Source organism: Ciona robusta, chromosome 12, assembly GCF_009617815.1.
Source record: "Ciona robusta chromosome 12, ASM961781v2".
NCBI classification, from domain to species: Eukaryota; Metazoa; Chordata; class Ascidiacea; order Phlebobranchia; family Cionidae; genus Ciona; species Ciona robusta.
Genome location: NC_143246.1, coordinates 6,027,776 through 6,052,529, shown reverse-complemented (window position 1 = coordinate 6,052,529; position 24,754 = coordinate 6,027,776). Strand labels below are relative to the sequence as shown.

The 24,754-nt window shown below is 36.1% G+C and overlaps 2 protein-coding genes and 1 long non-coding RNA gene across 4 annotated transcripts; 1 reads left to right on the top strand and 2 right to left on the bottom strand.

The window, feature by feature from the left end:
* Nucleotides 1–1,516: 1,516 nt before the first annotated feature.
* LOC149727208 (uncharacterized) lies at nucleotides 1,517–16,562 on the bottom strand. Its single transcript, XM_089889715.1, has 33 exons — nucleotides 16,096–16,562; nucleotides 15,518–15,666; nucleotides 14,979–15,084; nucleotides 14,409–14,542; nucleotides 13,891–14,033; nucleotides 13,510–13,589; nucleotides 12,535–12,759; nucleotides 12,194–12,329; nucleotides 11,678–11,939; nucleotides 11,335–11,485; nucleotides 11,007–11,126; nucleotides 10,627–10,709; nucleotides 10,112–10,290; nucleotides 9,836–9,869; nucleotides 9,461–9,587; nucleotides 9,076–9,179; nucleotides 8,584–8,815; nucleotides 8,135–8,282; nucleotides 7,622–7,774; nucleotides 7,306–7,381; nucleotides 6,867–6,976; nucleotides 6,457–6,564; nucleotides 6,163–6,290; nucleotides 5,963–6,067; nucleotides 5,557–5,717; nucleotides 5,138–5,222; nucleotides 4,819–5,021; nucleotides 4,512–4,616; nucleotides 4,076–4,193; nucleotides 3,633–3,736; nucleotides 3,220–3,327; nucleotides 2,345–2,888; nucleotides 1,517–2,255 (listed from the first exon to the last, which is right to left on the bottom strand). Exons 1-33 carry the CDS (start codon nucleotides 16,548–16,550, stop codon nucleotides 1,952–1,954), a joined length of 5,280 nt encoding a protein of 1,759 aa, XP_089745841.1. The 5' UTR covers nucleotides 16,551–16,562; the 3' UTR covers nucleotides 1,517–1,951.
* LOC149727209 (uncharacterized) lies at nucleotides 2,774–8,718 on the top strand. The gene is made up of 6 exons (XR_016386189.1): nucleotides 2,774–2,914; nucleotides 3,645–4,224; nucleotides 4,423–4,650; nucleotides 4,861–5,063; nucleotides 5,165–8,293; nucleotides 8,597–8,718. It is a non-coding gene; the product is annotated as an uncharacterized LOC149727209 (long non-coding RNA).
* Nucleotides 16,563–16,564: 2 nt separating the features above from the next.
* On the bottom strand, nucleotides 16,565–24,386 carry LOC149727207 (large neutral amino acids transporter small subunit 2-like). Of its 2 annotated transcripts, none has more exons than XM_089889736.1 (4): nucleotides 22,240–24,386; nucleotides 21,732–21,919; nucleotides 21,137–21,343; nucleotides 16,565–19,863 (listed from the first exon to the last, which is right to left on the bottom strand). In XM_089889736.1, exons 1-4 carry the CDS (start codon nucleotides 23,048–23,050, stop codon nucleotides 19,843–19,845), a joined length of 1,227 nt encoding a protein of 408 aa, XP_089745862.1. In that variant the 5' UTR covers nucleotides 23,051–24,386; the 3' UTR covers nucleotides 16,565–19,842. The 2 variants fall into 2 exon arrangements, with proteins under 2 accessions (XP_089745862.1, XP_089745861.1); XM_089889735.1 differs by lacking the exon at nucleotides 16,565–19,863 and adding an exon at nucleotides 20,209–20,527 and having other exon boundaries at nucleotides 22,240–24,379.
* Nucleotides 24,387–24,754: the final 368 nt, after the last annotated feature.

The window sequence follows — 24,754 nt, the reverse complement described above, 5'->3', positions numbered from 1 at the left end:
ACTAAACTCGGAAACGAAGCCAATAGATTACAACAAAGCCAGTATATGAGTGCAGTTCGGGCGGCGCCAAGTGTACTGTTACTTCCTGGTTTAATTTCGCTTAAATTAAACCTTCCGCGCATCCATTGTAAGAGGCTGTCGCCTGAGCCTTTTTAGATTTAGAAACCCGAGTTTAGCAAAGGACTAGTGATCATGCAATAATCGAAACTCGATTGAATTACATTAAACCACCAGCCTTACCGCAGGGAATGGACATCAAACGAGGCATGGCCGGTAGCCTAAACCGCAACCCTAATCTGGAAAGCGGCGGTTTTCTTTTGGGTTGCTTTCGATTTACATTTTCTCCTAACGAACGACACAGAAACACCTGGTTTCAAAGGCGCATTGCTAATTTAACTGCTATTACTCTTTTTGCAGTTGCAGTAGTTGAGCCGTTTACTCTATCTTAATAATATAGTAGGGTGGGAGAAGACGGGACACCTTTAGCATATAATATCGACATATCCTGATCGTGTTTTAAACAATTAACAACGGTCCATGGGAGTCGGGAGGATTTTAAAATTCTTTAAATGTTTTTCGTTTACTACCGGATGGGACAAGAAAATAGAATAAAAAGGTGTCCCTTCTTCCCCATCTACTATATTCAAACCGCGAATTAAAATTAGTTTTTATCACAAATCACCATGTGTATGCGTGCATTAATGCGGCGCAATTTAGCTCGGATTAAAGCTCGCTTTTGGCTCTTGGCTGGTGATCGACCGTCGCTCATTGAAGTGAGCTTCGTGTGCGTTCTTATTTCCAAGAAGTCATATGTAGTTACAAAGGACGGATTTGGACACGTCAGAATTTACGAAACGCATTCTGTACAGTTGTAATGTTGAATAAATGCGTGATCTTTTTAGTACGTGGTAACTCATTTAACTCGTAAGCGGGTTCAAGGTGTATAAAACAGAAACCCCGTGTTCATAACAACTGTCGTCCACCCTCCAAGCGAGTATAAAACAAGATACAATCAGAGCTACAAATACCTATAGTATACGTTATGTTAGAATTAAACTGACTTCCGAAGTTCTGCTTCTATCGCAAGCACACAACAGCAGTTTCCGTGGTATGCGTGGCGTTGCTAATATGACGTCAATATAGAATGTTGGATTTTTTGTAATGGCAATAATGGTGTTTAACTCACATATTTCCCACCGTACGTAATCCGATAGGATTGTAGGTACGGCAGTTTGTACGAGGAATGGGCATATGTTGCACTAGCGTGTAATAAACTGGGATATAGTACTGCTGTGGATGGAATAAAACACATATTTGCTAACAATTAACAAATATAATTTAGAAACGCGGTTTGCGGTTTTATAAGTCCTTAAATATTCTTTGTTTTCCCAAAAATCCTGGGTAAAGAAAGGAGAATGAAAACGGTTACCTTACTATATGTCGTCACTATACCTATTGCGTATAACTTAACTAGGATACATTTTCATAATTTTCCTCAAACAAAATTTCCCTGCTGTTAATTAACGAATAGGTGAGGTGTATTCGATGACGTAATAAGAGTGTGACGTAACGATGACGTAGGAGGCAAGAGTTGATAAAATACATTGAAAGAAATTTGATGTTAAATTCTGACATAGCCTACCGGTAACAAAAAGTCGTACCACAAATGCAATGAACGTTTATACAATAGAATGTATGATATATTTGCAACCGAATGAACTTTAAGATGAACGTGTTCAATATAGGCTTTATGTTGCACATTTATAAAATTGTTAAAAAGTTTTAATGTGGCCTACAAAGGCCTGATATTAGCTTTGGTCTTCTATGTAAGTTCAATGTATCTTCTTGTATACAGTGGTTACCAAAAACAAAGTTGTATTCCCGTGGAATGTTCGCGAACGATTCTATGACAAGATCTATGGAATGTTGTGGAAAATAGAAATTTGATGCACTACGTGAAGTTTGAAAACCTTGTATTTACGAACGACTTTACACCAGGCGTTTTCTCTTTGCCAGAAAATCGGATTTTTCTGAGGCAGATTTGATCCGACTTTTGAACGAAGATTTTCGTTTTGACAACTTCGTTTGAAGAATTTCCCTTTTCTTCTTGACCAACCGTCTTGGTGAAAGTGCTAGTAAATGTTTTTGTAGTATCTGCATTCGGTTTCGCATTTTCTTGCTTCCAAATGTCGTTGCTTCGCTTTATAACTAAAGGAGGCTTCCAAACTTGCGCTTGTGTAACCGGTGTATCTTCACTGTTATAATAAAAGTGACATTAATAACATGGATAAAAATGAGAACAAGAATTTCAAATATTACTCAACAGTAGCACAATAACGGTTACCTGTCAGATTGTAAACTATCCGAACTTTTTGATTCAGTATCACATATTGGATGGTCGGCAAGACATTGTGCATTCTCCCTTGCCAAACTAGTATTACTGAGATGGGTTTCTATTTCTTTGGCCAACGCTCTTAACTCTTCACTTAACGTTTCAAATGTTGTGTTTCCTAAATCTACCCCTCGATTTGGTTTAGTACTTTCTACTCTAGCATTCTGCGATTCTGGTACGTAGTTCTCATAAACATCCGCCTCAACATGGCAGGAGCTGCTGGAACTACTATCAGAGTAGACTCCGCTCTCATTTGAGCGGAAAACTGCCTCTGAATTCTCGTGGTCGTAACTTTGATCCATTTCGGCCACAGCGCTGCCGTCTGCCGTTGGAAAAGCTAACTTTTCACCAGAAAGATCGGCATTTTCAGCGCCAGATATTCCAGGGTCGGTTTGGACTGCTACACTACAAGATAAAATGGTAACTGAGGGACGTGGTATACGACGCACAAGTCTTGGATGGATGCCCAACTGTTGGTCTGGTTGTTCGTTTCGAGCTGGTGGGAAATAAAAGTGAAAACAGGTTTACAATAACAAACTTACAATACACCAAATAACTAATGAATAAATAAATGTAACTTACTTTATACTCGCGTGGCCCAAAAACGACAGTCGTTAAAACGAGGGTGTTCATACACTTCATGCCAGTTACGAGTTACCATGTATGTTACTTTGTAGGTGATTATTTTGGGGGGATTTTTTTCATTTTTTTATGTATGGCTAATAATTTGGACAACTAATACCAAAGGCAACTCTGGTATGAACCCACATAAAACATAGAGTAAAAGTATTTATAAACCATACACTCTTGAATAGGAGCCATCTTACCATAGCACATGTTATCAATAATAATATCTCCAACCGGATCTGACTGGTATAAACTCAATTGGCTGATGTCGTTCTTGTTGTCACTTGTGGCTTCTGAACCTTTTCGACCTAAAAGTTAACATAGTGAAAATTAAATTTTAGTGAAAGAACAGATTTATTTAAAATAACAATAGAGGTATAGTTACGGAATCGGACTTAGTAGGAAATATGGGGTACACAAGTAAACATATAAACAAATATAGCACCAATCTAAACGTTATTGTATACAGTTGTACCTTCAAAATGTATGGATTATACACTTTATGTTTATTGTTTCTACATTTTACTGTTCATTAAAATCAAGTGCATTTATTTACACGAAATCTTAACTTTATTAACACGTTTTTTCGAACAAAATTAAGAAGAGGACCCACTGTTACTAATAGATGGAGGGGACTTAATAGAAGCAAGGGATTGTGTCCGGGATGCAACTGATGTACATCTGCTTCCTGCTCCAGATGCAACTCCACTGGATGATCTAAAAACATATTAAATTCAATTTTGGATTAGTTTAAGTTAATCATGTATCCCTGCATTTTTAAATTGGACAACCCATTGATTAGGACCACTGGGCTGGAGCAACAAGTGCTCAAGACACATAGGCCTACAATGGTGGCAGCACCAAGCCCTAAACCCATATTCTCTAATCCAGAGGCAAGCCAATGGCATACGATGTAACCGTTTTGGATAGAACAAACGTAATTGTTTATAGTTTAGTTTGCAAATAAACTTTTAGCGACTAATCTGGAATAAAAAATGTAGTATTTCCCAAATTTATCAGAAGTAATGGAATATTTTGTTGATATTTTATACAAACCTCCAGCGTTTGGATCCAGATTTAATGGATTTATCGTAACCTTGACATGTAAGGATCTTCTGCCAGATGTTGGCTATATCTTTCTTCAATACACAGTGGAATATAAACACCCAGAAACCTGGGAACATAAACGGAGGCTTGTATTGATGGTGAGTGATTTGTTAGGGTGAAAAATAATCTTAACATTTTAGGAACTGCATTGTAATTACACAGATTGAATGAATAGTCACTTACTTATTCTTGAAGGGCACAGCAACGACATTCGTTATAACATGGATGTTCTATTTCATAAACCTCATGCCCGCTTACTTTTTTTATTGAACCACAAATATTAATTAACCCTTAAGTTACAGGAAATGTGTGTTGGGCACACACACCCACAATGGTAGCAGCATAGAGAAATATGACCAAATTAACCAGAACTGCCCCAACTTACCCTGCGTGCTGTTAAATATCACAAATAGATATGAAAGAGGCAATGATGCTTCGCCAATTGATAGGAATGCAAGTCCCCATGTAATGCCAAGCAGTGCCATCAAACCTGGAAGGATATGGAAACAGTAATTAGTTACTTGGTAAGTCTAAAGTTAATGTCATTATTTATCCTCGCGTAGAGGGGCAACTATAGTTGTTATAACACTGGTGATTTTATTCATACACCTCGTGGCCAACATACTGGCTTACAAATTGTTGGTATAATATATGCATTGTACATGATGTATGGTTGACATTTAATTACAAACCTATTGCCCCTCTTAACTTGCGACCGTTTTCATGTTTTGAAGATTTCTTGTGATTTTTTCGCGAGTCTCGATGTTTCAGCTTTCTTGATCTTAATCCCAGAAGTTGTGCGAGAACGAGGCAAAAGATGATGCAGTTGAACGCAAAGATCAGAGCAAAAGGAGCAACTAAACATCCATAAAAGACTTCTTTCCGAATCCAACAACTTCAATGGAAGAAAAGAAGAAACATTTTGAGAGCAATTTAGGTTGCAGAATTGTAAAATCTCTACTTTTGTTTTATGTACAATATTTTGTTATGAACAATTAATGTTATGCTTACATTTTATAATCATCCATTGGAATATAGACGGGTTCAGTGAGAAAATGAAGACACAAAGCTATGACGACAATTATAAGAGGCACACCTGGAAGTAAGAAATATGGCAAAGGGTAAAGTATTTTGTAATCAGTGCTAAATTTTAGACAAAACAGACCAAAACAAGAAATCTGATACACAAAAGTTAAAATTTTAAAAATAATTTTAAGTTAAGTTTCTGGGAAATTTGAATATAGAATGCAATTAATATGGTTGCATTTTCAGAATTAAACTAAAATATCAAACCCCTGGTCTTAAAACTCCCTACTGTTGTAGCTGCTCAACCAAACACACAATGCACGGTAAGTTAAACTACTTAAAACCAAATCAAAGTGCAATAGAAAGAAAAGTATGGAATACCAGAAAAATAAATACAAGCTTACCCCAGCCTACAAGAGACATCTTCAGTATATACTTCCTATAATAAGTATTGAACACTCTGATTAATGCAATGTACATGTTAAGTGCTTCCAATCCCATCCATGTGAGAGCACTCAGTAGAAAGTAGTGAAGCAGAACTGAGACAGCAACACAACTCTTGGAGCTGTAAAAACAGAATCCGCATTAAAAGATAAACAGTTAGCCGTGGTGGTATGGTTGCACACAATGTTACAGTATAGCAGAATGGTTAAAGCCCTTAAAGAATTGTCTGCAATATACTATGTGGTAACTTGTAAGCGGACACGAGGTGTGTGAAACAAAACACCCAAGTTATAGCGACTGTCATTGTCCTGACACGCAGGGATAAAAAAGCAAATTTATTCTAAGCAGGTTCTTCATAGTGCATACTTATAGTAATAAGCAGGAGTAAGACTGAGATAGAATAAGTTGAGAGCTATGAGTGAAACACAGAGACACACAAGGATCTTGGCAGGAGCATCTCTTTTAATTTTCCTGTGAAAAAAAATAAAGAAAATTTCCATGCTTAGACACTGTATGTGCTAAGTACTGTAAAATAACAGAATAAATAATGAAACAATATGACTTACCCAAACATGATGTATGATAGCAGAGTGATTAACAGTCCAGTAACAGATAAACCACAACCAATATAAGAAAGAATTCGAAGTATCAACTCATGTGTTGGGTCAAGGTTATTGTTTTGATTATATACATCCTGTTAAAACAAAGGTTGTTAGTATATTACTAAAAGAAATAATAAATAACGGTTAAGCAAGATATGTGGTAACTAAGCAGCCAAAATGTATGTTAAACAGAACACCTGTGTTATAACAAGTTTTAACCAGGATAAATAAGTTGTATTTATTTAAAAATATTCCTACTAGTAAAACAGCAAAGTTGGTTAAATGAGAGCAATGACAAACGGTCTGAGTTCTTGAAGTGTGATTGACGTTACAACCATTAGATGACCAATAACCATCTCCAACGCTCTGGGAATATAAATGTACATTGCTAAATTGAAGCAAAACTTGGGTGACATTACAATATACTAGGTTGGGTTTAGCAATGGGGGGGGATATGTAAAATAACCAGAAACGATTTCAAAACCGTGCCTTTTTGCAAATTGGACCCTGTTTAAATGTGAACAATAGCACTTCTATAACCGTAAACGATATCAAAAATTTGGTTAGCTTAAATCCTATTCAATTTAATTTACCATTTCAAGGTTTAAAGATGTAAATAAAGTTTTTAGGGGCCTCATAAACAAGAGAAATTCTAATACACAACTCACCGATGGGACCCAGAAAACACATTTAGGAAAGCCAGGTCTTGCTTGGAGACTTGAGTTATGTGTGAGGACTATCTTTACTGGCTCTGATAAATTTGAAACACGCCTATTTCCTGGAAAAACAGTTTGGCATAATTTGGTTTACCAAAAGTTGTGGTGTGAATGTATTTTTGAATGTAAGTTATAATCTTGCTTGGTGGGGTAACAACAGTCCTTATAACACAGATGGTTTGTTTTACACACCTCGTACACTCTTACGAATTACCACTTATGTAACTTTGTCGGTGAATAGTTTTTTTGGAACTTTAATTTTTTGGTAACTTTTAGCACTTTTCCTAAACCTCTGGTCCAGAGGCAGTCATACTAATTACTATGCCGCTACACCAAGCCAATACACAATTTTTTAACACTTATTAATATATTATAAAGCAGTCAAACCTACCTATGCTTGCAGATATAACTTGCGATGATAAAAATGTATTTTGACTGGCATCTGGAAAGCTGGAATAACTCACAAACTGAAAGAAACATTGTATTTAATTAATCATATATTAAAAAAAGGCCAAATACAGATAATTTTATAAAAAATAAATGACTCCCATATGTTTTATGTGAATTACTATTCAAATTTCAATATTCATTAAAGCTTGAAGCTAAAGCTGACCCCAAACTTCCCTAGAACTTGCACCCCAAATCTGGCCTACATCCCAGGTTCTCGACAAGGAACTTACTCTCATAGATTGTGCAAAACAGAATACCTCAAATAGCTTAGGTGATTTATATAGTGTGTAGTAGATTTTCCTTTGAAGGTTTTCGTCGGTTAGAAAGATTGACGAAGGAAGAGAGATAGAAGCTTGGATGTTGGAAGTCGTGTTGGTGGTGGAAGGTTGGGATTGGAGGGATAAGTTGCCCTGGAAATTATTGGGAAAAAATGTGTAAAACAATATTTTGTATATTGTTAAATAAATAAATATATTTTGTAAAAAAATATTTTTATAATAATTTATTTTGTTATAATGCAATTATAAAACTATTTAAATAGGTGTTTTTTAATTTTGATACCCCTTAGGTCTTTATGTTTTGTATGCTAATATAAGCTAATCTTGCAAGTATAGCTGGTAGCTTAATTGTTAACACATAAAATGATGACAAAATAATCAGTAGCATAATTACTGATAAGTAGGATTTTTGCAGCACACCTAGGAACAATTTATGACACAAAGTTTTCGAAATCCTGCATTGCTACACATTATAAAACAAAATTATTTTACCTCCATTGTGAAAGTTACTGAACTCCCATCAAAATCCATGACATTAACAAGTTGGGCAGCTACTGATGTTGTGTTGCTTTCTATGATGGTGGGAGTTGAATTAGCGAGAGATAATTTAGAAGAAGCAACATCAATGACAGAAATCAATCTGTAAAAAAGGTATATACATATTATAACCAGATAGGATGTTCAATGCTGCTACCATTTTGGGTAGGAGTTATCAAAAAACCCAATAGACATTGCGCCAATCCTATTGTAGTATAAACAGTAAGTTAAATAAAAAATAAGTTTTTAGTAGTGTTACCCCTGTTGAGTTTTTAATGACTTTCGTTTTGTTGTCAATTTCCTTTTAATTTTGTTTTAATTAAGAGAAAATAAAAAAATAAAAATTTTAAAACGACAGCCTTTAAAAATTTAACACCAAAATCTACTTTAAATTTTTAAATTACCTTGCGTTTGCAGATGACTGCTCTCCAGCCAAGCTTCGTTCCTCTCTGGAGCTCATCAGGATGTTTTCAATAACAAGAAGAAGATTAAGTTCATCTTCATAAGAGACGAGGATCAGATTGTGGAAGATGTTGGTGAGAGTTGTGGCAATGTTAGTGATGTCGTATGCTCTCAGTGATCCTGCCTCCAGAGATGTGAGGTTAGTGAGGATCTGAAGGACTTCAACCGAATTATCTGTAAAGAAAGTTATACAATGTGAATTACTGGTGTAACATTAAGTATGCATTGAGTGTCATCGTAAGTTTCTACAACCACTATCCTACACCCCCAATACACACTTGTGCTATGGTGGTAGTAAACCTATATAAACCGATGCCATTTTGTGGATACATACACATAGATGAAGCTGTTAACCAACATTAATGCTTTACATAAATTCCTATTGATGTAATCTCATTAAAAGCGATGAAAAAAGTCCCATAGTTACCACTTACCGTTGGTAATTGGAACCAATGAGAGGTCATGTAAATATCTGCTTGTTTTACCCAACATTCCACACTCTGACATGTCAGGCAGACGCCAAAAACCATTTGCATCGCTGTAATATAAATGTAGTGTGCACTGTGCAGTAATTTTATAAAAACTGGTAAATCTGAATTATACAACCACTCCTAAACTTTGTGCAGTTTATTTATAATTTGTTTTGCTGTGCTAGAAATATTTTAATAAATGTACCATAATATATTCTTGAATTTAAGAAAAAACGGCAGTCATTACAACATGTGTGGTGAGTGCCCTAATTTATACACCTTGTACCTGCTTATATACAAAGTTACATTCAATCATTCCTCTTCCTACATGTTGTGTTTGTTTACTTACCATTGTCTTGTAGCTTGTGCAGTGCTAGGAGTTGGACAAGCTGCATATGAAGTAGAACTAGCTTTGGCGGCACTCCATGTTATAACACCTTTTATCACATAACCAGATTCGTCATATGGACATCCACCTGCAAAGGATGAATGTAAGTGTAACCTATTTATCTTTGCCCGACATAAGGAGTCTGTATTTTTGAAACCCTTTAGCAACAATTGGCGGCATATATGTGTTTTTTAGGCAAGACATAACTTGACCAATGCTTCAACTCAATCACTAAAGTCCAACTTGTCAGCCATAGAAAAAATTATCTACAAATTTACATGTGCGGTAACTTGAGCAGTCCTACACTTCATCATACTTAAACAAGGAAATACTCACCGTGTGAAATGTTTCCATGGCCATCATTTGTGCTCTGTGAAACACAAAATAGAGATTTTTAGTGGCTTAAAATTGACATTTTTATACAGACACACACAAACAAGTTGATTTAAGTTTTATGAATCACAGTAGGTAAAGGTAGATGACCCATGTTTTCATTAGCATTCATCGCCCCATTTGGTAGTATTTCTGGACAGCAATTATTTAAAACACTAAATTAAGATAAGAAAACACAGACAAAACACTACTAACAATATATTTTGCCTATCTACTTACTGTGCATGTTATTGCATTTGTTGATATATCGCAGGAACAGTTTTGTTTTCCACTGTCACTGATACAAGGTCTTGAATCTAAACATTGCCCATCGACACATGAGTGGTGTTCACAATTTGTTCCTGCAGTCCCACTCACACAAAAGCAAGTGTAACTGTTGTGGATTGACTGGCATATACCTAATAAGCAAAAAACAGTCATTTAAAAGCAGGAGTTTTGTTTACAAAAGTTTTTAAGGTCAAACCGTTTGAATCTGTTTGCAGTGCACCAGTGATGCTACTTTTTAAAACCTATATTTTGCAAATACTCCTGCTGAAAGTTTATTGGTTATTAACTTATTTTATTATTATGAATTAGTGAAATCTATGTAGGACACTGATGAAATTTTCACAGTACACCGCACAGTTTGAGAAATCTTGATTTTAAGTCCTGTTTTTAAACAAAGTAATGTGTCTCTATTAGCAATAGGCTATCTGTCAACTAAACAAAAAAATATTGGGAAAAGAAAACATTACCTTCATTTTTACAAGGATTTGGATTACAACGATCAACCAACACTTCACAGTTAACCCCAGAATACTCAGGAGGACAAACACAACTGAAAAATTTAGATTTATCAAAACAATACTGGTTGTTTCCAATTAAGGTGCCCAAAAATATAGATCTTTTAAAATAATCAAGAGGACAAACACAACTGGAAATACAAAAACAATTGCGGTTAATTTTATCATAACACTTGCCTGTGGGCTATGACATAAAGCGCCAAAAAAACCTGATGTGTCATTTGTTTGCCAAAAAAACACTCTAATAGTGATTTATACATATTTAATAAGGAACAATTATGTTATGTCTAGTAGAAAGAGGCAGAAACATGTAAAAAAACATTGAATCATACCTGTAGTAATTGATATGGTCTCGACATACACCTCTATTCAAACACGGACTGCTTGCACACTCATTGATAGCACGAGAGCACAACCTTCCTACAAACCCAGGTCTGCACTCGCATATGAAGCTAAATATAAACACATATTTTACTATAAATACAATTTGTCCCTTTCAAGAATAGCATATCCAAGTCTTAGAACATGAACAAATCTTGGATGCTAAAAAAATTACAGACTATCATTATGTATCATACACTGGGACAGCAATAATGTTGAATTAATATGTATATGTTTATTAATCCTAACAAACCCAAGGTTAAACAGTGAACAGATTACCTGTTTTCAGTTACAATACATGTCCCTCCATTACTACATTGATTTATAGTACACATAGGTGATTGTCGTTCAGCGGCTGTAATGATCGCACCATTTGAATTTATTGATGTGAAAGAAACCGCTAAGCCTGTTCCTTTTGTTGTTCCCTGGTCTAAAAAAAAGTGTTGTGTAAAAACTAAGTGTACAGTAAGTGTATAAGTTGAATAAAACAAAAACACAGAGTTTCACTTTTAGTCGTTAACAGGCACAAGATGACGAAAAACAACATCCTTTAAAACGACTATTGTTGTCCCACTATGCGAGAATCAAAAAGCACATTGCCACATTCAATTTAAAAACTCACCGGTAGTGACTTGTGCAGGCATTCTATCAGTAACATAACTTCGTACAGCCGTACTTTCTTCTGTAGTGAATACACTTGTTGTAGGGGCTACAGTTGTGGTTTTTGCATCATTAGACACAGTATTTGCAGGTATAAGTAGCACCCACTGCCCAGCTACTCCTACATTCGATCGTATCTTCACATATGACGATAAAACACTCGCAGTTGAAGTATTTCTTGTCCCAATGTTGAGATGGAGATCAGGGCTAATGTCGTACCCAATCTGAAAAAGATATAAATTACCAATAGTCCTAAAACTGTAGTGTTTTCTGTTTTGTTTATAACTTGACCAGGCAGATGTAGTAGTGATGTGGTGTGATTTACTTCAAAGAAGTTTTACAGCAGCTCTAGCTTAAAGATTCTCTAAATTTCAATGGCCAACTCTAGCTTAAATTTTTTGGCGTTGAACATCACCCATACAGAATAGAATAAAGATATATTATATATATATATATGATATATCTATAAGTTTATAACCTGTGCAGCAAAGTCTCCTCTCCATTCCTTCATATGATAATTATATATGAGAAATACATTATCATCACCAAAAGCCACAACAACTTGGAACACACTTCCATCGGCAGTTGGTTTTTCACCATCACTGACCAAGTACCTTAAAAAGTTCAATGTTCTTAACTTACAGCTTTTTACATTGGTGGACAGATCCCATTATTATGAAAGAGCAACCAATTAAAGTGACTTCAGGGCAACATTTGGTAACTTACACATAGGGTGCATGAAATAACATATGCCATATATATATAACTTAAAATTTTGGCAGTTTTGGCAATAAAAAACATAGGCAATTTTCCACATACCATGTAACAATCACGACATTAGTTGCCTTAAATTCACTCGCCACATTAGAAATGCTCCTTGATTTTGACCCTTGTCTGTTAATAACCTCTGTAATACTTCTTAGAGTGATTTTATCATTTGTTTCTCGGAAAAATATAAGTCCCGTCCCAACTGAGGAATTCTTCCGCTGGATATCAGTCCAGAAAGGAGCAATTAACGCAGCGTTAAACTGAAATGTTTCTACCCTGGAAAAAAAGAAAAACTATATGAAAGAAAACAGTTTTGTGTATATGATGAGAAAAGATTTCAATATGTACATTTGAATTAGGTAACATGGATTTATTTTTGTCTGTTATGTATTTAGCACTTTAAGTTTGTTTGATATCAGGCAATAGTTGTTTTAATGAATGTACAAAATATTGTTTAAACAAATGTATATATTCTTCGAGGCCAATATCATCAGCTTTTCTATAAATGTTAAATTATTTCGGTGACGCAGTAGCAGAATATCTTTCTATATAAATAACAATATTGTCTTTGATAAGTGGCTACTTATGCTACTCAAGCCATTGCATCAGGTTTTAAGAGGTTATGAGCGTCGTTCACACACCCCCTTTAAGTTGATTTTGACGCAATATTGCGATGAATAATTGTCGGGAAACTTTTAGTGACGTAAAAAGGATATTCTTAAAAGAAACGTTTCTTAAAGCTAACCCAATAAAATTTTTTAAAGGCACAGGATAAAACGCTATTCTTAAGACCATATTTGTATCCAATTTAATCGGCAAAAATGCCTATATGTGCTCGTTTAGCAAAATCACAGCAGTGCAAATACTGTCAAAATAAATGGACGCTACAAAATCTTTTAAAAATACATTCTGTTTATCTTTTAAATTGGATCTCAGCAAATTTCTCTGATACGCGTGTCTTACTTGATCGTTTAAAAATAGCGCGTTTTTAGTAAAACGGATATCTCGTAGGTAAAAACGTCGTACCTGTTCAGGGGAAACTTTGTAGGTTGCAGGTGATCTGGGAATGAATCGTTACCAAACGCCAAGACTCCGTCTTCGAATATCTGGTAAGCATGCATATCGATGCATTATGAAGAAAACAACTTATTTATCCTTGCCTAATGGTGAGGCAACGCGGTATAACATGGGTGTTCTGTCGTACCTTTCACAACTCGTATCCGCTTACGAGTTCCCACGTATGAAACTTTGCAAGTTACTCTTTTTTTGTTATTTTTTTATTATTAAAGGATGGCTGACAAGTTAGTCACTGTATAAAATATTGAGGCAATTGCCATTAAGTACTTTTCCCAGAGACCGGTCATACGTAAACCAGGCTTAATGTAAACATCATTAACACTTTCTCACCATAAAATTAACCCATTCAAAGGACGAGTTTTGAAATGGGGTCTTTAGTTTTATTTTTCCCGATTTTGTTCTTCCTTTACCTAAAACAGCGTCTCCAGCAACCGGACCGAAATCAGTAAAATAACCAGGGAAGTCGTCAGTGCCTATGAACAAAATATTGAATTAATGAATGCCACTTATTTATCCTCGCATGTCGGGCGAAGGACAGTCGCTATATTACACAAAATCTTGTTTCTGCAAAAATAAAAACAGTCGATCAGCCGCCCGTCGTTAATAGGTATTGGTTACCGCAACAGTAACAGTCATACGTTGAAGCCTTTTAGGAGTAAAATTATGATTGAATGATCAATTTGACAATTGTAAAAGCTTAGGTATCTACCACAAGCACATTTTAAAGCGGGATAGCCAAACGCTTATTAAATGAAAGCTGATATTAAAACTATCATCAGGCTAATGGAGTTTTGGACACAGTAATTATATTAGATCCATCTTTAATGCAGTTGAAACAGTTTACTTACATTTGGGAACAGCACAAGTTTCATAGCGTTTGGAGTGATGGGGCATAGTGGTGTAACACCAAGGAGCAGTGTCATTGTCCATGTTACGACAGAAGTTGCTTGTTAAATCGGCGTCGGGAAAATCATCAGGTCGCCTGAAAGCAAAGCATTGGTTATACCGAAATGCCATATTAATATCGCGTAAATCCCGAATCTTTTGCCCACCAGCAAGTCACCGTTTACCCTGTACGGCTCAGGGCAGTATGTTTTTACATGTAATTCCGAAAAATATATTTACGTACGGAACTAATTTTTATGTTTGGTTTGACCTAAAATTTTATGATATAGAATAGGGTGGGAGAAGATGGGTCACCTATTTATTCTATTTTCTCGTTTCATTTAGTGGTAAACAAAGAACACTTAAAGAATTATGAAACCGTATCCTCACAACTCCCATGGACCGTTGTTAATTTTTTAAAACACGATCAGCATATTTGGATATCATGTGCTAATGTGCCCCATCTTCCCCCACAGTACTATATATATATAAATAGATTAAAATATATTCGCTACAAGAGTAAGGAGCTTTACGTAAAATGGCTATGCGGTTCATCCGAGTCCCATCTCTGACATTCGATCCCAGAAACTGTGACGTAGCCGGTTCCTCTGTAACTTTCTCCATTACCCACAAAGCATTCTGTTGATTGGAGAATACAGAATAAAAAGTGATTGGTAACAATCACAAAGGTTCATGCGTGGTAACGATAAGACATGGTAAAGTGTTTGTTTATTCTGCGTAGCTTAAAATATGGTAACCCATTATTGACCATTAGGTTAAAGCAATATAATGTCTTGTCCTAAGACTATCCTTTTGTTCGGTACCAATACGATCGCTCCAACCACCGAGCCCACGCGGCGCTATCTAAAATCCTCGTTCTAGTTTTACTACTGTTGCCTGTTATATGGTATTGCTGGGTAATATGAGACACTTTTAGCACATAATATCCAAATATCCCGATCGTGTTTTATACACAATTGGCAAAGTGACAAAAATTTGAATAAAAATGTGTCCCATCTTGCCCCACACTACTATATATCAACACTACATGTTTAAAATCATAACCACTCACCTTTTCTACCTGCGACCACCTCAGATGATGCTAGTACCGTCCAGGTATCGTTATTGTCTGTTAGCTTGACCACCGCCCTGAAGTTGATGATAGCACTTGTGTTCAAGTTAGATGGTGGAATCCAATACAATACGATCTCTTCACGTGGCCTGCGTTAAACAAAGCAAATTTAAATTGAACAGGTCCTTATAGGGGGCGGAGAAACATATAGTACTGTGGGGTAAAACGGATGCCGTTATGACATAATGTATCATAGAGGGTATACGGTTATATAATTCTGTAAATATTTATTGTTTACTTCTAAATTGGACGATAAATGAAAATTAAAACACGAAGCAAGTTACTCCAATTTGTACTTATTGAATAATATACGATTTACGTTGGTGTAGTAAATTTTCGTTTACGTTATGTTTGTTATGGTCATATATAGTAAAGTAACACATAAGAGTCCAAAAGCGTGACATGCATATTTGAGGACATGTTTAGCGGGTAAGACATTCCTTTAATGCATAAATTAAGAACCTTAAGCCACATATAGTCTAAACAGTCAGTAGTTGCGGTTTATAATCCGTAATCACCTAAAGCCAGAAGGGTCGTTTGTAGCAGTGGCGTCCGTATATTCAACGCCACAGTTTGTTATCAAAACACCACCTTCCGACTTCAGCCTTTCGAAATTTCCTATTGGTAAGCTCGCGCCGACTTTGTGCGCCTCGATGTAAAATGCTTCTACCAGCGAAGCCCTTTTCGTTAGATCTTTGCTGTTCCGAACACGTAATGAAAATGCGAACGGCTCTCCAGGTTGGAAAGTTCGTTTTGGCAAATGTAAAACCGCAGGTGCGCTGGGCGAAAGTGTGCCATTTCGAAGTAGGAATAAAGCCTCGGTTTCGCACGGTTTGAGGACAGTTGGTTTCGAAGTAACATTAATGGTTGTGTTTTGATACGACCACACTCCGGAATTTTGAAGAGAAATCTCGACACCGAAAACGCAGAGAAAAACAGTGGGCAGGATACACAAGTAAAACATGTGATTCATACTTGTACAATAACCTGTGTGTATGAAATTGAGATACAGTTACTACATTTATATGTTACTCGCAACCGTTAGCAAATATAAAATTTCTGGGTTTATAAAAGCAGTTGGAACCCAATTTGAGTACAGATCTACTATCTAATATTCTTATATAAAAGTCATACACGGATAAACACATACATTCCTTTTAAATAGGTATGTTTAATGGGCAGTTGGCCACAGGTGCTGTAACTCATTTAAGATGCCGTTTCGTGCAACAAGCGCTTTAGGCGAGTTTATATCACGTTGCGGTAAAGTGCGAGTTACACTCAATTAGTTACGCATTTCAAGATAAGTTATCAATCATTTAAAGTATGCAGTTAAATCTGGAAATTACAAACTGTAGCCTACCATATGTCACAGGTGGTCTAAATAAAGTAGCCCGTAATGCTATCTGATATAAACGATATTTTATTAGTTTCTATCCTTCCATTACTTTATGCTTAACGTCTGCATATTACAGCTGTATACACACTTTCTATACATTCTCATACAGTATACTATATTCCTAGTAACCATATTGGCGTACTGATACAACTTAGAGGCGCTGAGTCTCAAATTACAAACACCGCCGACACATATATCATATACCCAGACTGGCGAGTCAAAATCACCGCCACACTAGAGTCGCACTGTCTGAAACTTCTTTTTTCGTTTTATATAAAAAACACATCGAAAAGGAACTAAATTTGACCTGCGCTATCGGTCACCATAAGCCGTTAAACACGCTTAAAGGCATATCGACATACACTAATATACAGCAGATAGCGTGAAAGTTTACCTGTATACGCCAATGCTACACTGCAGCTTTTACAATGCTAACTATTGTTCGGCGTTGAGATTTCATGGTCTGATGCTTCGACCTACAACCACACGCTTAGACATGGACGCAGAAAAACTCATTTTCGCTCTGTGGGTGTTTTAGTCAGTCCTAATTCGCTATACCATAAAAGTTGCCCCGTCAACTTGTAATCTGCGCAGAAAATCTGTAAACCCAAAGTAAGCTTTATATAATTAAAAACAGACATAAATAGCGAACGTTATGAAAACGTACATGTAAGCACGAATATATAATTTGCCTTTGCAGTTAAACGTGTGTATTCGCGTTTTTGTACCACAAACCGATACACCAATAAAAACACATAGGCTTATGTTATACATAACAAAACCTTGTGATTTTGTTATAGACCTAATATAGTAAGTAGTCATAAAAGCCACACAAAGATAACACTAAACATAATAGCTGGACACATTTGGTGGTCGAATCATATAGTAGGGTGGTGGAAGATGGGACACGTTTGGCACATAATATTCAAACATCCTGATCTTGTTTTAAACAATTAACAACAGTCTATGAAAGTCGTAAGGATACGGTTTTATAATTCTGTAAATATTCTTTGTTTACTACTAAATGGAACTAAAAACTAGAACGAAAAGGTGTCCCATCTTCCCCGCCCTACTATATAGTAGTTAAGGGTAAGATGGTCTTTATCATTCCCATTTATTGTTTCATTTGGTAAATAAAAAAAATTACAAGCCCTATTTTCGCAACTCTGAGAAAGCGTTGTTAATTGTCAAAACAATATTGGGAAATATGGGATATTGTGCTAACGGTATCCACCTACCCCCAGCACAATATTTACACCCTTTAAAAAGACTACAGCACGGTTATATAAACAAACAAATTTAGTAGACCCGCCCCTCATGATACTTCCGATATTAATTTGTAGACAGAATTCGTGATAAATAAAAGCGACGGAACAGCAACACACAAAATGCCCAAGAGAAAAGGTCTAGACTTAGTTTTCCTGTCGTAATGACATTCTGTGATAAGTTCCCAAACGGCGTAAAATGTCAACTTGAAACGGTGAGTCACACGAGCTAACAGATTCGGAAATAAATCGAATTAAACCTTCTTAAGTAAGCATTTAAAAAGCGGTTAAAATATATTGTCATCGATAGGTTAACTTATGCCTTATGGGAATTGACGTCAACAAAATGTTTTTTTAAACGTTATTTTTAATGACAAAGTTTCTTTATATAGACAACCTCATGCTCCGTGTCGGTAAACAACTTTACAGTGACCACAGACCCTGGGCAATATATAATTATAACCATTACCTAATACACTGAGTATAAAGCATAAGTTTTCACATGCCGCGTATGCACCACCAAGGGTCAACTCTTTAATTGCGACTATTTTCTTTGGAACTTAAATAACAGTTTAGCTTTAAAAACTAAAAAGATTGCGATCATAGTGACGAATTATGCATGGTGGTTGTCACCTTGACAATTTTCAATGGAATAAGTTTTGTTGTGTGAGTATTCAGAACAGAAAAACTACACTTTAACGTAATTGTTCTAAAACCAAGTGATCAAGCCCAAGGTTCGTTCAAAAATATCCCACAAAGTACTTATGATGATATAAGAACATTAAAGGACCCCAACCTACAAAAATATTTTACTCTAACCTATACGAACGGTCTTATCTACTTTCCATTGGGGCCTGATGCGATCGAGCATATATAGTGGAATATTCCAACACGAGTTTTTTTGAAACATTTTTAAATGAAACGTTTCTGACATTTTCATTAGAAGCGTATCAGTTTCTGAAGAGGGTATGTCAAACTGCAGATACGACAATTAAAGTAAAAAAGTCAAGACATTTCACTCCGAGAAGGAATGACATTTTACTCCGTGCGCGTTTTACATTGCTTCCTTTAGAGCGACTTGAGCTGTTACAGCTTTTTAAGAAAATGGTATATTCTGAGATACTGCAACCTGCGAAGACAAGGATTTCTGGACAAGCCGTCATTGCGTCCTCAGCTGGCAATAGAATAAAAAGAGTGCCAAAGAATTAAAAGAGTAAGTTTTTTATATTGTTGCATTCTAGAGTAAATATTATCCCTATATCATCTGTAAACTTTGGTAAATAAAACTTCACTACCTATAGCAGACCCTAAGTATAGTCTCACGAATGTAGTTTGTTTTAGCGAAAAATACTCTATTTCAATATTTGAATGAGTGAATAATGTAGTTTATCACTTAAGCAAAGAATCAAAACAACTTAAAAAAAAACTATTAATCACAACTTTTTTCCCATTCAGTGCCGCTGATACCATCGAAATTGAATCCTTGTTGGAAAATGCTTTGCAATAAAAAGGTAAGTTTCATATTCTCCAATTATTCGGTGATCATTCTTCAATGGAAATGTTCTTCGACCGCAAACTTAGTCCGATTTTTGTGTTTCAGCATTTCAAGACAATGTTGCGTTACGCTGGGAGGCAAATAAAAAACAATGAAAATTATTCATGTCTTTTTTCGTATATAAATCTTTACATGAGGAAATTTCATTTAGCTAGACAGTGTCATAAATCTTCCAGCCAATCTCAGATACGGACTATCTTAGCACGACAGAATATATAGGATGGAAACAAACATATGTCACATGAACGTATACGTCACATGGACGTATACTTCATAATAATGTAATAAAATAAAACATACGGGTTAATTACGTTGTAACCGTTGCAATTATGTTTCGAATCACGGTCAGAGTTTTAACAAAGATGCAATATGTAAATTTTATTTTTTAAATTATGATCGACTGCTGCCTGCCACGTATTTTAGTTGAACATATATTTAACCTTTTTCTCGCATATAACTCAAGTTTTTATGGTACACGACCACGTACACAAAATTTAGCCATTTGTTACGTGCCAGTCAGTTTCTGCTACAAGCAGTGTCTTCTGTAGCAATAAGGTGACAGTTTTCATTCCGGGTAGACTTAATTTTTTCACCATGAATATGTAATAACTTATCCCGGACAGTATGTAGAAACCGATGGAAAGAAAATAGAAGATGTTCGGTTTCTCGATCACCGGCAATATAACGAAGGTAGCGGCGAGTAGGCAGGTGAGAATCGGGATGAAAATCGGCACCTTTATGTATAGATAACATTTTTATGTTTTAATCATTTTTGTGATATATAATATATATATCGAAATCGCATAGTAGGGTAGTGGAGGGAATTGGTACACAACTTCATGTTGCCCTATATACTGTATTACAAAAGTCAAAGTATAAGAAGATTTTTTAGTGATACCATGAATTTGTAGTATCATACCCTCATTAATTGACAGCACTATTAAAACGCACGACGAGTTATTAGACGGTTCGCAAACAGGCGAGGTAAAGTGGGACAATTCAAAATTCTTGTTGACTTAGATTATTAAACGAATTTATCACCTGAAATAAACGAAAATAACACAAAGAATTATTGTAGGTTTTAAAAACCAGGACGAAAAATGATTGATATAGTAGGGTGGGGGAAGACGGGACACCTTTAGTACATGATATCCAAATATCCTGATCGTGTTTTAAACAATTAACAACAGTCTATGGGAGTCGCGGGGATACGGTTTTATAATTCTTTAAATGTTTCTTGTTTATTACCAAATGGGACGAGAAAATAAAATGAAAAGGTGTCCCATCTTCCCCCACTCTACTATGAGAACAAACTTTAAACGAATTGTAAACAACCAACTTACCCGGTAAGGTCTTGTTATATTTGGCTTTTTGTATCTCAGAATTATAACACTTGCTGCACTGAGACCATAAACTGTCCACATAACAAATCCGAATCCGTTGATCAAAAATTGGACGTCCCCACATAATATGAACATTATGCCGAAAAAAGCGTTAAGAATGAGCGAAGGTACGGGAGTGTAATACTTCACATGAATCATTGAAAATATCTGAATTAAAATTTTATTTAGGTTCAAAAAAAGGTAAATAATCTTGTAGTGGCTTATTTGGTATAAAAACGTAGTGTATTTCCGAAGTTTCGTCATCCATCCGTCAAGACTTCATTAGAGAATGTATCGTAACAGGACACGCAAGCGTATTGTTGGGTGGGGGAGATGGGACACCTTTACAATTTATTTTCCAGTCCCATTTGGTAGTAAACAAAAAAACATTCAAAGAATTCTAAAACCATACCCTTACGACTTCCATAGACCGTTGTTAATTGTTTAAAACACGATTAAGATATTTGGATATTATGTGCTAAAGTTGTCCCACCTTTCCGCACCCTACTATAGGTATAATATCGTAATTTAATATTAATTGAAACGCTGGATTTACTTTTGGTAAATATCCTTTCCTTGCAGCAACAAACGGCAACCTTCCCCGTAGAAGACATGCGCCGTTTTGGTTGCCAAGTGTTGACACACACACGGTAAACGGGATAATCCACGCCATTGGTCCTAAGACTTGGTTAGCAAACGTCACGGCAACCGCTGGTGACGTCATCATTTCTTCCACAGAAAGAACTGTGTGCAAAACATTATCAGGACATATCCAATACATTGGTATGGTGTGTTGATGAATATAGGCAGTGTAGGATATAAGAGTATTCTCAAGCTTATAATTAAAGGGAAGTCGCTATATAGAGTATATTCTGCAATAAATTTAATCTAACCCTGATTTGTTCTCTGCAAAAAGAGCAATCTGATTGCTTTTTTATCTTTTACCTATTTCCTAGAAACAAATCCCGGCTACTATAAAGTCTCCCACCTCTCTACACCTAAACGTTATTGTCCTTTAAATTCTCACGAAAAATAACTACACAGCCCAATAACGAGAAAATTACCTGAAAAGTAGCCAATATTTACAATCATGTACATAACAGTTACGATGAGGAGAGAAAACAACGATGCTCTTGGTAGATTACGTCCAACGTCCGTTACCTCCTCCGCTATTGTGTTCAGAACCATCCACCCGGTGTAGGAAAACATGCCCTGGTAAAATGCAATTCCGATGTCGCCTGCTGTAATACCTGCCATGCCCTCGCTAGCAAATGCATTCTGAAAGTTTTCTTTGCCCACTGGATCTCCGTTTACAAGACGTATTATCCCTCCAATGCTGATTAGGCACATTGCTAGGAACTTTCCAACTGTGAAAACTATTTCGATCTTTACAACCGAACGTACGCTTCTGCTGTTTAGGAAGCTAAGGCTTATTAAAAGCAAACAGGCCACAAGTTTAATGAAAATATCAGGAGCTTTGCACCCGGCACCAATAAATCCACTGATAAAATAAGCAGCGAAGACTTGCAAAGAAATACCGCTACCGACATCCATAAATATAAAGGTCATAACATACATGTATGAAACCATCTTTCCATACGCGATTTCAAAGTTAACAAAGTCTCCCCCGGACTCTTTCAATGCTGCTCCCAGTTCACAGTAGCAAAGTGTGGACAGGGCGGCCACTATTCCACACACAACCCATACAACCATACTGAGCCCAACACTACCATGGACAGCACTTACAACTCCACCCGGAGATACGAAAATACCGGAACCAACCATGGCGCTGGTAACTATAGCAACACCGCTCCAGAATCCGACCTTCCGTTTCAGACGAAATTCCTCAACCTTCCCAATAGAGTTTCCACTCATATTTATATTGTTTCAATTCAAATTAATATCAGACACAGCTGCGGTAACGCCTGTTGACCGATATGTCGGAACGAAATAATATTTAACTATATTTCTGATATCTACCGACAAAGGATCGTGCAACTACAGCAATCGCTAACAATTATTAGCGGTTTTACTGCATCATTTAACTGTCGGTAAAGTACAAATATTTATTCGACCTCGTTTAACGCCGTGAAATTGAAAGCTTTTGGTCAATATGTAACGTTTTAAATCGCCCCGTTAGTGAAGAGTTTTGCAGCATAGAGTTTGAAGTGATGATTATTTGCAAAAATGATTAGTTAAGCACTAAACTTTATTTCGAAACATTTGCTCCGTTTTCACAAAACTAAACTAATTTTATTTTACAAAACCAAACTATACAAGATTTTTATCTTATTTTATTAAACTACGATATTAGATTGATGATTTAAACTTGAATAACTGTCCCATAGTGCCCCATGTCCTAACTTACCCCATCCATTTATACGATTAAATGAGTCACTATAGGAAAACTTACCAACTCACCAATGCTGATTTGCAGCTTAATAACTGATGCCAAACCACGGGTTGCATGAAATGCAACAACAAGGCGTCGAAGTTGTTGAATCACAAAACCCTAGCAGCTTACGGCTTAAAAATATACGGACGAAGAAATAGATCTACGGATGTGACGTTGCACCACGTTATAAAGATATATATAGGGAGAATAATTGAAAACTAATATAATGAAGTAATAAACACAGGGCACAAAACTTAGTAGTATATTATTGTTGTGTATAACGTAGTGCAATAATATTCATATACTGTAGCATAAGTAAGAATATGTGTTTAAATGCTATATATTATAATACTAAAGTAATGAAATAACACTTAACTTACACCTTGCATGAAAACTCTTTAAAACCTTCCAACTTGTAACTTGGTGTGGAACCATGGTCATCTGAACTGAAACGAGGTAACTCGCTGGGAAGTAAAGGCGTTTTATGCGCGGAGCAATCAAGGCGGGGGTAATCAGCTGATGCGAGACGTCTGCTGTCACGTGAACAATCAAAGATTGGATGGCGGGATCATTATGACGTTAGTTCAACATTATGACGTAACATATACACCTAAAGATTTATTCTAAAGTTAAAGAGTATATATATTGATTCGACTTTGTCATTTTGAAGATTAAATGCGACAATTAAGAATTTAGATATGGCACCACCCAAAACCGTCATGCATACTTCTGTAAATTGTCTTTGTTTACTACCAAATGGAACGAGAAGAAGGAATAAAAGCTGTCCCATCTTACCCCAACGAGAAGAAGGAATAAAAGCTGTCCCATCTTACCCCACTGTGTGTGTCACAAGATACATGACTTACAATGCCTGAATAAAGTAACAAACAATAAATCGAATTGATTCCACAAAACAAATTCTAAAACTAGACAATAGTCTCAAGTTACACGGTTTGTTTTAGTTTCTTGTAAGTTATTCTAACCTTTTAACCGGATCTTTAGTTCGCGTGCCACTGTACCGACAAACATGTAAGCGGATCGCATATTCATCGGCGAGCGTGGGCAAGTCAGGGTAGGAGCTTTCCTTTACCTTCCACCGACGGTGTCAGCTTTCGTTCAGTGTTAGGTTGATTAGAAATTGATTATAACCGAAACGAGTAAGGTACAGTCAGAGTACGACGTGA